This window comes from Melopsittacus undulatus, chromosome 1 (genome assembly GCF_012275295.1).
Source record: "Melopsittacus undulatus isolate bMelUnd1 chromosome 1, bMelUnd1.mat.Z, whole genome shotgun sequence".
In the NCBI taxonomy this organism is placed as follows: Eukaryota; Metazoa; Chordata; class Aves; order Psittaciformes; family Psittaculidae; genus Melopsittacus; species Melopsittacus undulatus.
Genome location: NC_047527.1, coordinates 151,687,852 through 151,699,974, shown reverse-complemented (window position 1 = coordinate 151,699,974; position 12,123 = coordinate 151,687,852). Strand labels below are relative to the sequence as shown.

Here is a 12,123-nt window from a genome sequence, read left to right as displayed (position 1 = left end):
CCTTAGTGAACTGCAGAGGTTTCTAATGGGTTAGTAACAACCCGGCACGGCGGCTGCAGCCTTTATGGTGTGAGTATCTATAGAGAGAAGGAAAACAAGCAGCACAGGGCAGGAGGAGAAACAGACACCAACCACTTCAACCCTTCCCCAGCAGCACAAGCTTTAACTCTGCTGTCAGTCAGGTGTGTAACCCATTTCAATGCACGCTGGTGTCTAGATTGGGAATAAGGATTTTAGGGACTTCTGGACAGCAATCCCATTCTTCCCTCCCAACACAACCATCATTCACCTGCTCCAAAGAGCATTTACTAGGTCAGGCTAAGGTTACACTAATGCAGGATTAGGCAGGGACATACTTTCTCTCTCCCAGCCTGACCTCACTAATCCCTTCACAGCACACATTAAAACCAAGCAGAAGTATTCAAAGTTGCTTCCTGATCTCGTTTCGGCTGCTTGCCCCACGGTCAGTAGGGCGTGAGGTTTTGCCTTAAATATAAGTCAAAGGGGGGGTGGAAGGAAGGCACAACCGCTGCAGGCATTTCGTGACTGTTTAATGGAAGCCTTTTTTCTTTCTTAAAATACATATACACAAAATCTCTCACCATTATTTTAGAAAGTGAGAATTTTGTGTTTCAAATGAAAGTGACACTTTTTTTCTGCTTTCCATGATGCAGCTTTTCATTTAAAAAAGCTCAGAAATCACAGAATCATAGAATGGTTTAGGTTGGAAAGGACCTTAAGATCATCCAGTTCCAACCCCTGCCATGAGCAGGGATGTATCACATCAGACCAGGTTGCTCCAAGCCCCTGTGTCCAACCTGGCCTTGAACACTGCCAGGGATGGGGCAGCCACAGCTTCTCTGGGCACCCTGTGCCAGCGCCTCAGCACCCTCACAGGGAAGAGCTTCTGCCTTAGATCTAACCTGAACTTCCCCTGTTTCAGTTTGAACCCATCACCCCTTGTCCTATCATCTTTCACTCTTCCCAATTACATATTTTTGAACAAATACTAAAAACAGAAGACATACATCAAGAAATATAAAACACTAAACACTCCCATTTCAGTAACAGACACATCATTGCAACCATGGGGACAGTAGGACAAGATTGACCTGTTACCAGTGATGCTGTTGTATAGACCCTGCTTCTCCCACTAGTGCCCTCTGTATCAGCTCCTGCAGTGGCAGAGGAGGAAGCTGGGCTGCACGGCCTGCCCCGAAGCGATCTGCAGAACAGCTCTTGCATGTTAGAAGAGATGTGTTATCTTGTTTTAAGAGAAAAATCAACAGGAAAGAGCAAACAGAAAAGGCAAAGCACAGTAACAATCTGTTAAGGGGAAGAAACAAGCAGCATTGCTAGCAGGAATCATGGTTAAGGCAGACTGTTCCTACAGCAGTTCCCTGTACTCTCTTCTGCTTGAAGCATCACTTAGCTTTGCAAAACAAGTGCCTTGCCTCTGATTGAGTTTGTCCTTCAATTTTTAGCCATGTTAAATCAGAACTAGCACCTGAAATTAGGGAGCCCTGCCCAAGGAAAAGCTTTCCATGAGCAGATGTGTAAGTCTGCCTTGCTCATAGTAATACTTGCACTTAGTATCATTCAAATTCCATCAGCTTGTACCACCAAGTCATACAGTGCAAGCAAAACTGAGGACCCCCAGTCACTCACACACACACCAGTTACCAATGGACATTTCTGCAAGCTGGGATGATGCTTCACTTAAAATGAAAGCAGTTTGACTGCAAATATCCATACTATAGAATGCTGTTTAAGAATCTGCAGCTGTTTGAAGCAAGAAAAACTGAGTAATTACATACTTTTTCACAAGTCAAAATGCCAGAACAACCAATCTTCCCCTGGACTACACAGTGAATGAGGGTGATTAAAACAAACCAAAACTGGAATGTGCACCAGTGGAATTCATAATCAAAACAAGATTTAAAGCAATGATCTGTACAGAGATGCAGTCACTTGTAATGGCCTGGGTGATTAAAGCCTTGATTTTACGTCAAGACAGCTTTAGGGCTGGACTCTATCAGTTCAAGCTGCCACCTGCATGTCTTTCAGTCAACAAGATTAAACTTAAACTCTTCCTGAACTTCTCTTTGTGAAGGGAACATGTATGAGAAGCCACATTTCCTTCACGTGGCTCTTCCCACCAAGGTGCAGCCTGTGGTTCCTTCCATGCAGTCCTTCAGCAGACATGACAACCTATTCCTGATGCCGTACCCTGAGCAAGCAGGACTGTAGGAACAGCCCTCTTACACAGCAGAGCAGTTGCTAACAGCCTCTTCCAAGTGCTGAAATAAAGCCACCGATTAATAGATCAATGTACTATTGATGAACCCATATTTAAACATAAAAGTTACTACTCAGTTAACCTTTACGTGCCTGCTTGTGTACAGAAGTGAAAGCTCAGAGGATCACAACAGACTTTTGCCAACACCTGAAGTGAAGAAAAAGTAAGAACAAGCAAACAAGTTTTTGGAAAAGTTTTATTGCATTTGTTTTCCATATGGAAGCATTGACAGATTGAAAAGATGCAGCATTCACATTACTTCCAAAATGAGACATCCATTCCATTCCTCCTTCCCTGATTTCCCTCCCTTCCCCCATGGCTTTGAAGCAGTCTAAAACAAAAATCCCATTTCATCTTAAACCAAGGAAAAGCAAAGATTCCTTGGAAGTCATGGACACAGCTGAGTTGGTTTTCCTTTGCTTGCAATGCATTTGATGAGCCCACAGGAATCACGATCCAAAAACATAATAAAGCTCCTGCCTGAACACAAACTGTCAGTTGTAGTTAAGAATGGGTTAGTTCTGCCTGGTTTTGGAATGCCTTCTGTCCCTCCCACTTCCATCACCACACAGCTCATAAGGATATACATGCTCCTTACCATAACTATTTCCCAATTTAAAAGGCTCACACATACATGTGTGTGTTTACACACCTACACATGTATGCACAAGTATGAGAAAAGGTTTATAAAGCTCTAAACCAGGGCAATGCTGAGAATATAGAATCCATCACCCCAGCACACCTACACATCCCATCAGTATCAGTCTTTATAGTAATCTGGGCATTCAGGTCAGTTTTTCACGTTAACACTGTTTAGCAGGCATTGCTCTAACAAGTCATTACCAAGACAAACACACACAAACAAGATGATTCTGCTATTCTAAACACTTGAAAATTAGATTTCTTTCTTTCCTGCAAAGTGTAAGGCATTTAATAATCCAAAGAGTCTTCTAAATCTGCCACCATTATCCTAAGAGGGCAACAATTTCCTGCACACCAGGGAGGGAACAGACAAAACAATGCAGAAAGATGGAATCAGTTCTGTGCCTGGAAGGAAAAAGGAGGGTGGGGTAGGAACTGGTGTTGGCAACATGTAAGTACTGTATGTGATCACCAGGTCAACTGGCCCTCTTGCAGTGCTGAGTTCTTGTCTTGCACCTTTTGGTAAGTGAAGTGTCTGCTGCCCCGATCAAGTTCAGTTATGAAAGAGCAATGTGCTCCTTCAAGAAGTCCAAAGGTATCTGTGAAGGGCTGTTGGCACTCATATGTCTTCCAAAGAGCTCATCACAGTCAGGAGGACAGCATGAGAATCGACTCAGAAGAGGTGGGGCACAACAGAGAAAGAGGATCCCCTTCACATTAGTTATGCCATACAGAAAGCAGAGAGAAACAAATGCCAGGGAAGTTAACAAAATTATAATATTAAAAAAATAAAGAAATAAGGGAAAAAAAAGAGAGAAAGAAAAAGAAAGGTGGAGGGGAATAAGAAAAGCAGCAGCACTTTCAGCCAGAGATCTCGAATTGATATTGTGAAATACAGGGCCTTTTCTTTTTGACTCTGCAATTATCAGCCATTGAATAGACATAAAAAAGTTTGTTTTGCTTTCTGTTTGAAACATTCATGGAAAATTTGTAGCAGTAGTGCTGTAATATGTTTCTATTTTAGTGGAAATGCTGGTCAGGAATTCCTCAGACCACATACTGGTACGGGTCTGCTTTTCCTTGGTCTGGTGTTGCGAATGGGCTAAGCCATGCTATAGAGAACGGATGGCCAAATACTGCTTTCATGTTCATCCATTTTGTTTTTTTAGCCCATCTTCTCTCTTCCTTTTTCAACTGTTCTATTCCCTGAAAACAGAAATATCACATTTTCAGTCAAACACTCAGATTTTGGTAGTTCTGGATTTGGGGAAAGGTCTATTCTCAGTTACCCCTTATCCAAAGGCTGGAGTAAGTAAAAGAAAACATCTATCCTGCGTTTCCTTTTCTTCTCATTGTTTTATACTAAAAAATTGTAAGGATAGAAAGTATTCCTCAGAAATAAAATTACTTCCATCTTGTTCAGGCTTAGCTATTTCATAAACCTTTCAAGACCTGCCATCCAATTGCCCCTCATGTCAATTTAAAAGACCCCACCACCTAAACTCAACCAGAAAGTGTGTGCTTTAATGGCTGAACATCGTGTACTAACCAGATGGAAAGGTTTGAGAGGAAACCATCATAAGCTTGCAGACAAAAAATACCAAACCCAAAGATGATCTTTGTAATGCTCCCAGATTCACCAAGCAAGTTCAGGAAGTGCCCATGGCTCAGTGTAGCTGAATCTGCCTGGTGCCTCTTAATGCTTCATTAGAGCCACTGCGACAACATGCATGGGCTGACAGCCGGGAGAAGAGGTTAAATAAGATACTGATTTGAGAGAAATCATTGGCATTGTTTAGTAAAGGTTAGAGGGAGAACAAAAACCATGAAGCAGCCAGCTGAAACATATAAGAGTTACCTGTATTGTGTCTAAAAACCATAACCGAGGTTGGTCTTTCAGAGAAGCTATGCCTGGCTGCCACAGAAGCACAATGAATGCAGTCACTGAAGAGCATTACTCTTCCACGGACAGCAGCACCAGGCAGGTCACTCTGTTCCTTAACTGCAGATCTTTTGCAAGGTAAGCTTCTCCTGACCTATGTGTCTCTCCCCTGCTACAGATTAATGCACTGTAATACATCTGTGCGTCTCAAATTACTGATTCCGGGAGCTCTGTGGAATACAACAAGGGTCAACTGCAAGTTGTGCTCATCCCTGGTAAATGTCACCTCTAGAGACAGCAGGGAAATAGGTGGTTCTGGGTCCTTTCAGGCAGAAAGGAACCATCCCTGTGGGTAAGCATACATAAGATGGGGAAAATAAAGGTGAGGAAGGGCAAGACACAGCACTGGCTCTAAAATGTGAAGCAAAACACTGCAAGAGACAACACCAAAAAGAATTTCACCTGGAAATAGTCCTCTGCTTAAAACAGATTGCTTGCCAGACACAGCTAGCTCAATGCTAGCAAATTGACAATAACACATTCCACAGAGCAAAATCGCTGGCATATACTGAAACCAAAATTGAAACCCCACAACCCAACGGGGGCAGACCATTTTCATTTCTATTTTAGAATGTGGTGGTGCTCCTTTAACATCTGTGAGTTCCAGGATTTGAGGGGAAGGTGAAAAATCAAGGGACTTCCTGCCCAGCTGTAGGAAGCAGCTTCTGAAAGTTGTCAAGAGGTTTCAAAGGCTAAGAAAATCCAATGATGATTTCACAGGCAGCATTGCTCATTTACACACTTATTGATAAACTCAAGCTTGGTAGATCTTGTTGTTCTGTATGACACTACACTTCTTCCTGGGGCTCTCCCCAGTCTTTCTTGTTCTGAAGTCTTCCTCTGAACACACAAAAGCCACAGTGTGAACATCAGCCTCTTGCAGAAGCCAAGCATTAAGAAAAGCACTGCAAAAAAGACTTGGGAGTGATGGGTTCCTGCAGTCTATAATGCCAGTCATATCTCTCCACTGGCAGCAAAAATACCTATCCTAGCTTCAACTGGCCATGGGCAACCAAGTGAAGGGGAAAGAACACTGAAGGAGGCAGGGGAGGAAGAGTTGTCACTCTTTTAACCACTTCTCTTCAACCACTGCAGGTGCCTGAGCATGCTTGGTGAAGGCTGGCAGTATCCACAAGAGCAGGCGCATCTCCAGGAGTCACCAGCTCCATCTTTATGGAAGTGGGCAAATGCAGGGATATACAATGGACTGCAACACTGCTATGTCACCTCTACTGTGCCACCTCAGGACTGGGAATGACAGCAAACCGTACTCACCAGGCTTCCATGAGCCTACTCCACTCCCCTTCTTCTTCACTCTGGTAAGTGTTTTTCAACTGCTTAACATGGAAAGAAATGGTACCCTTCTGGACTAAAAGAAGTGTGTGTATGGGGGTGTGTGTGTGCATATATGTGTGTGTGTATTTATATATATATGTATATACACACACACATACCCATATATATATATATATATCACTCTCCCACCTACTTATCTTGGCTTTCCAGCACATAAAGCTGTAAATAGTGACACCAGTGAAAACACAGCTGAATTTCAGACAACACCAATGGAAAAGAGTGTATTTAAAGGAAAAAGGTTCTTGAATCCACAGGGACAAATACTATCTACAGAGTAATCCCAGCTACCAGTGCTGGCCTTGTCAGAGGTAGTGTCAACACAGCATCCCAGCCAGTACACAGGTGTACACTGCTTCTCACAGCAACCTTTACAGAGCATGATCCAGCAGTATGCCAGCTCAGTTTATTACACTGGATCTTTCCTCAAAGGGTACACATCCATTAACTCCTTGTGCAACAAAGTAGAATCATAACATCATTAAGGTTGGAAAAGACCTTTAAGATCATCAAATCCAACAGTTGCTCAGCACTGCCAAGTCCACCACTAAACCATGTCACTGAGGGCCTCATCTACATGTTTTAGCCCTTCACTGTTTCTACAAATTGTGAGAGATAGGGTAAAGGAGTGTGTGAGACACCCACCGTTTCATCAGTGCAGATGGAGTGTACTTGGGTCCCAAACATAACCGAGGTGAAGATGAGGAACAGGAGAGCCTCAAAACACAAGAGGATGAGAAGAATCACTGTAGTTGGTGGAGAGAAGGAACTGCATTCTGTGAAGACAAAGCAACAGAGTTGGAAGGGAAGAGGTCAGGTAATGCAGCAGCTTCAAAACACATGCTAAATCATGAGTTTTCCATACTCAAACTGTCAAAATGAATGATATGACCACTACTCTCAGAAAGGTGCATGGGAAAGCTCTGATATTCTTCAGGATATTCAACACTGAAATCATCACTCCTGCAAGTTCAGAAAGAAAACAAAACCAACAAAACAACCTTGCAGCACTTTCAAGAATGCAGCTTCTTTTCCCTTCAAGTGTTTGCCCCAGCACACTTGCCAGGACTCAAGCCTACTCCATTTCACATGTAGCTTCTCTCTTAAAAACCTTAATCTTCATGGATTTTCCATGGTGATAAAGTCCATTAAAAATTTCCAGCTGGTGGTCAGGACACAAGGGTAATTATTTCTGTTAGCACCAACATAAACCCAGAGCGCACTTCCTTCTGTAACTGCTCTGTCGTAGCCTAAAGAAGGGCAAACTAAGGCAAATTCTTATTTTTCTTCATTCTCTATAGTGCAAACTAAAGTAAGAGATGCAAAAATATCTGAGAAAGTGGCTATAAAAGAGGAACAGAAGAGAGGAAGGGGAAGGAATGTCAGAACATCTCTGAAATCCAAGAATGAGTATCACCAAACTCCCCTGTTTTTCTCATGTTAAGCTTTAACAGATACACCAGAATCAGGGGCCAATATAACCAGCACAAATCCAAGGCAGCTGGAACAGCAGATCCATCTCTCATAACAGCTTTGTTCTGCCCCCTAAACTTGGACCAGGTGGGAAAGTGCTTCCCTCATAGATACAAGCTCTGGGAAAGCAGGCAAAGGCAATTATCCTTTGATGTATCCTTCCCCTGCAGCCACTGTAGTCAAATCCAGATGTTCTCAGTGACAGCTGGCAGCTGTTTTACCAAGTTCTGAACTACAGAACCACCTTGTCACATTCAGTTCCTGTGTGTAAATGTACCCATCCTCTCCAGTATGATAAACCAAAAGCAGTCATTAGTCTGAATGACACAACTGAAATTCCAAGAAAAACAAAGCTAATGCTTTTCCAAACCAATCCACAATACAGCTGCACACATATTCTTTGACAGCCTCCTGTTTCATTCAGCATTACCTAGATGATTTCCTACATCCATTTGTGTTTTTCAACACACATCTTAACTGGCTTTGTGAACATTTACTCACTGCCTGCTCCAGAGAGAGGGTTGGGATTTTTGTTTGTCTGTGCCATTTTTATTCAGTTGTTTTGTTTGTTCTTTTAATTCTCCTTTTTCTTACGGAAAGGAATTGTTTGTTCTTACAAGCATGGATTTTGGATCTGAGCTAGCATGTTTTTCTGGCAGTCTTGTAAGAATGATTCATATTCCCCTTGCAAAAAAGCAGACACATTCTTCTTATCTTCTGCTAGCATTCATAAAATCAGTGCTGAGTTCATGACATGGGTGATTTTTGGACATTGTCAGGAACTGACACAGGTTGCCCAAAGAAGTGGGAAATGCCCCATTCCAGGCAGTGTTCAAGGCCAGGTTGGATGGGGCTTGGAGCAACCTGCTCTAGTGGAAGGTGTCCCTGCCCGTGGCAGGGGGTTGGAACTGGATGATCTTAAGGTCCTTTCCAACCCAAACCATTCTTCTGAAACCAGCATAAAAAGGGGTTGCCTTACAAGCAAACTCCATTGTAAGGTCTTATTCATGGGCTAATCTGGTATTTTGATGAGGTGTTTTGTTAGTACTCACTTGTCCAGTCTTCTTCAAAGCAATACAAGAAGTGAAATCCCACCATGATTAGAGCATGCAGGGAAATCAGTGCTATATACATCTGAAAAACAAAGGATGTAATACAGGCATCAGGTAAGTTTAAAGACTAAAATGCTAAATCTTGCAAACACTTTAAACAAAAGTGTTACTATTTTAAAACACCCCAAACCCCACCAAGCCCTCCCATCTCCCCTAAACATCCTGAAGCTGGCCAAGACTACAGACTCATTCTGTCTTTACTAACAGCCTTAAAACAGTAACAGGAGGGAGACTGCTTAACTCCAAGCCAGCTGGACACAAACCCAGTTCCTGCACCCCAGCACAGCCTCTGCACAGGTAACTTGTCTTTATCTCTGCTGAGCACAGCTTTTAGAAGAAAGCAACACTGACATCAAGGCATCATGCTGTCAGAGCTTACATCTTTATCCTTGAGAGCACTATAGTTGCCCAGAGAAACAACAGCTAATCTGTTTTAACCACAAAATGCCACTTTAAGCACTTTATCTATTTTCCAGCATGAGTTTCAGAATTTTGCCTCTTTATTTTAGTATCTTCCCCTGAGGCAGACACTGGCATGAAGAGTTTCTTTCAAGCTTTAATACTTTGCATTTAACCCTTTCTGGTTTAAATTAGGTCTTAGCTTTGTAACAAAAAAGATTTAAACTATATTCAGTGCTAAACATACACTATAATTTACCAAGACAGGGCTAAAAAGGTGACTCTCCTGAACCTACAGACTCAGACAAAGGCCACCAGATATTAGATGTGAGGGAGATCTTGTTACAAGAAACCCCTGAGGAAGCAGTAAAAGGTGCTAGGAAAGCATTTTGTTTTACCTTGCAGATTGAATATGCTGCCATTCTTTCACCTCCTCAGGTCTCACAAACAAGAACAAAACCAGCAACCTTTGTTTTGTTTCTCTCAACTACATGAAGTGTTTAATACAGCCTGCTTAAAAGTAGATGTCAGTTTTAGCAGGAACTGGAATCCTTTTGATAGGACTGAAACACCTAGCTGATTCCTCAGGGTGAGAAAAGGCTTTGTTCAAGGGAAAGAAACAGGATTTGTTTTGTTCTGCAACTCACATCCTAACAAAGCACACCACAGAACAGTAAACCTTTCCATTTAACTGTAAATCTTCCCCTAGTACTTGGTAATACAAAACACTCCTCCTCAAACCTACAGATGTCTCAAAAGACTTATTAATATAGCAGAGCATCACTGAAACCCAGACTTGTAATGTTCACACTACACCCACAGGGTATCTGCAGTTCACTTTGATGAAACAGATTTCAACCCCTCCAGATATATGTAGTACTCAAGTCTGCACTCCTCTCTTTTTACTCGTGATGCCACAGATATAGTACAAAAAGTCAAACATGTCCTTGGTTTTCAAGTATTAAAATAAATCACTTGCAAGTAAAAGGTGGATAATTCTTGCCAAGGAGATTGCAGACTTCCCACTCCTTGCTTAAGATGTGGCAACAGCTCTTATTGTATGATCCCACACAGGTACTCATCCAGCTACAACAGTTAGGAACTCTGCCTATGGCCTGGGACCCTACCAGGCACAACACATTTTACAAGCAGAGCCCACACCTCAAAGAGCTCAAGGCCACAATAAGCTACTCACGTTCAAAAGAGGTGCTGAACAACTGTCAACAAACACCTTGCAACACCCTGGCAAGTATTTCCTGTGATGCCTTTTTCCCCTTGTTGTGTATGTTCCCTTGTTACTGAAGCCAAAGTCTGCAGCAGATCCCTGTAAGTCCAACCTTGGGGGAAGAAATCCAACCCTGGGAGCTGCTTCAGAGACCACACACAGCCTTTCAGCACTGCCCACTGGCCAACCACAAACACCACTGGCAAAATACTTACTGTAAACAGTACAAAGTACTTCTGGTTATTCTCTCCTACACAGTTATTGACCCACGGGCAGTGATGGTCCATTTTCCGAATACACCTCTTGCAAACACTGAAAGAATACAGGTCTTTAGTTATAGCACATTTCATTCCAGGAACACAAGATTTCACAGGGCTTTGGGGCACACAGAGATTAAAGGAAAGAATCAGAGGTGAAATCTGAACTTTAATCACATTCATCTTTCTGGTTTGCTCACTTGACTATGTCTGTTTAAAATGAACCATACAATACCAAGTTACCACATAAATGCCAAGTAAACCACCTTAACATAATATTCACATCAGTACTTCTGCCACAACATGCTTTCAACAATGCATTCAGGCAGAGGGAAGAAAAAATACCTGTGATTTAGTTTAGTTTTAACCTATTTGGTCTGTGAATAGGTGCATAGATTAAAACCAAAACAAGAACCAGAAAGACAGGACAAGCCATAACAAATAGAGATCTTTTTCAGGGTTGCTAATAACACACTAAGGTTTATTTACCAACATTAGCCCTTTGCAGGAACTTGCCAAAAGGAAAGTTAAATAAAGAATTAGGAAAGATTCTTGACACCAAGGTAAGCCACATACTAGCAACAAACAGCTGTGGCAGCTAGTCAGGAAGCCAGTATCACAATATACATTCAAGGTAAAATGTGGTGTTAAAGCCCTTGACAAAACCAGGCTAATAACATCTAAATTCAAACTCTTGCCAAAATGCACACTGTGGCTCCAAATCAAAGAGTTCAAAGGTTATGACTCTGAACATCATCCCCTTGCTTAGTCAGTAACTGCTTTAACTCCTGTAATAAAGGAAGTCTTTTTCTCTGCTGCTTTCTCATATGATAGGAGACAAAAGGCAGTCTCCTGATACCACATTGCACAAACAGGCACAGAAATCAAATATGAAAACACCACAAAACCCCAAACCAAGAAAGGAAACAGCCATTCCAGAACAATTCTGGCAGCACTCAAACAGTCTCAGCATTAAGCTCTGCTAATGTTGGTTTTATTCTTATAACAAAAAATATTTTGATCTTAATATAACCAATAAACTTCAACAGCCAAAAGCTTAAGGGAAACAGACAAAAACATAAACATGTTCTTATGAGTGCATATGAATAAATAATAAAAAGCTCTCTGAACAGCTCTGCACTTGCAGCCTTGCACTTGCTCTGTGAGGCAGGAGGGCTAATCCCCAAGGATACAGCCATGCCTGACAAACAAATGAGTTGCTATAGCCCTTATAAAAGAAAAGGCTGGAGAGGCAGATCCCAGCCTCCCAGTGTAGGGCCAGGTCAGGAGCTGCTTCTCCTCAGGCAGACTGGATACCCTACTACCTTCCAGCCTCAGGTGAGGTGGAAAACAGGACAAGCCTGGTTTTGCTAGGATAAGAAGCCTGGAATTATTTTCAAGCTACGTGGGGACTGAAATCA

At 42.2% G+C, this 12,123-nt stretch overlaps 1 protein-coding gene across 3 annotated transcripts in view; it reads right to left on the bottom strand.

Moving 5' to 3' along the window:
* Window positions 1–12,123, bottom strand: part of ZDHHC3 (zinc finger DHHC-type palmitoyltransferase 3) — a 33,717-nt gene that overhangs the window by 4,262 nt on the left and 17,332 nt on the right. For 2 of the 3 annotated variants that reach the window (XM_031045170.2, XM_013127923.3), the window contains exons 4-6: window positions 10,661–10,757; window positions 8,762–8,843; window positions 6,882–7,012 (exon numbers count right to left, since the gene is read on the bottom strand). In XM_031045170.2, the coding sequence (XP_030901030.2) occupies window positions 6,882–7,012; window positions 8,762–8,843; window positions 10,661–10,757 (310 nt within the window). Of the gene's footprint in view, window positions 1–2,477; window positions 4,148–6,881; window positions 7,013–8,761; window positions 8,844–10,660; window positions 10,758–12,123 lie in introns of those variants that run through there. The other variant, XM_005144722.3, reaches the window with a different exon arrangement.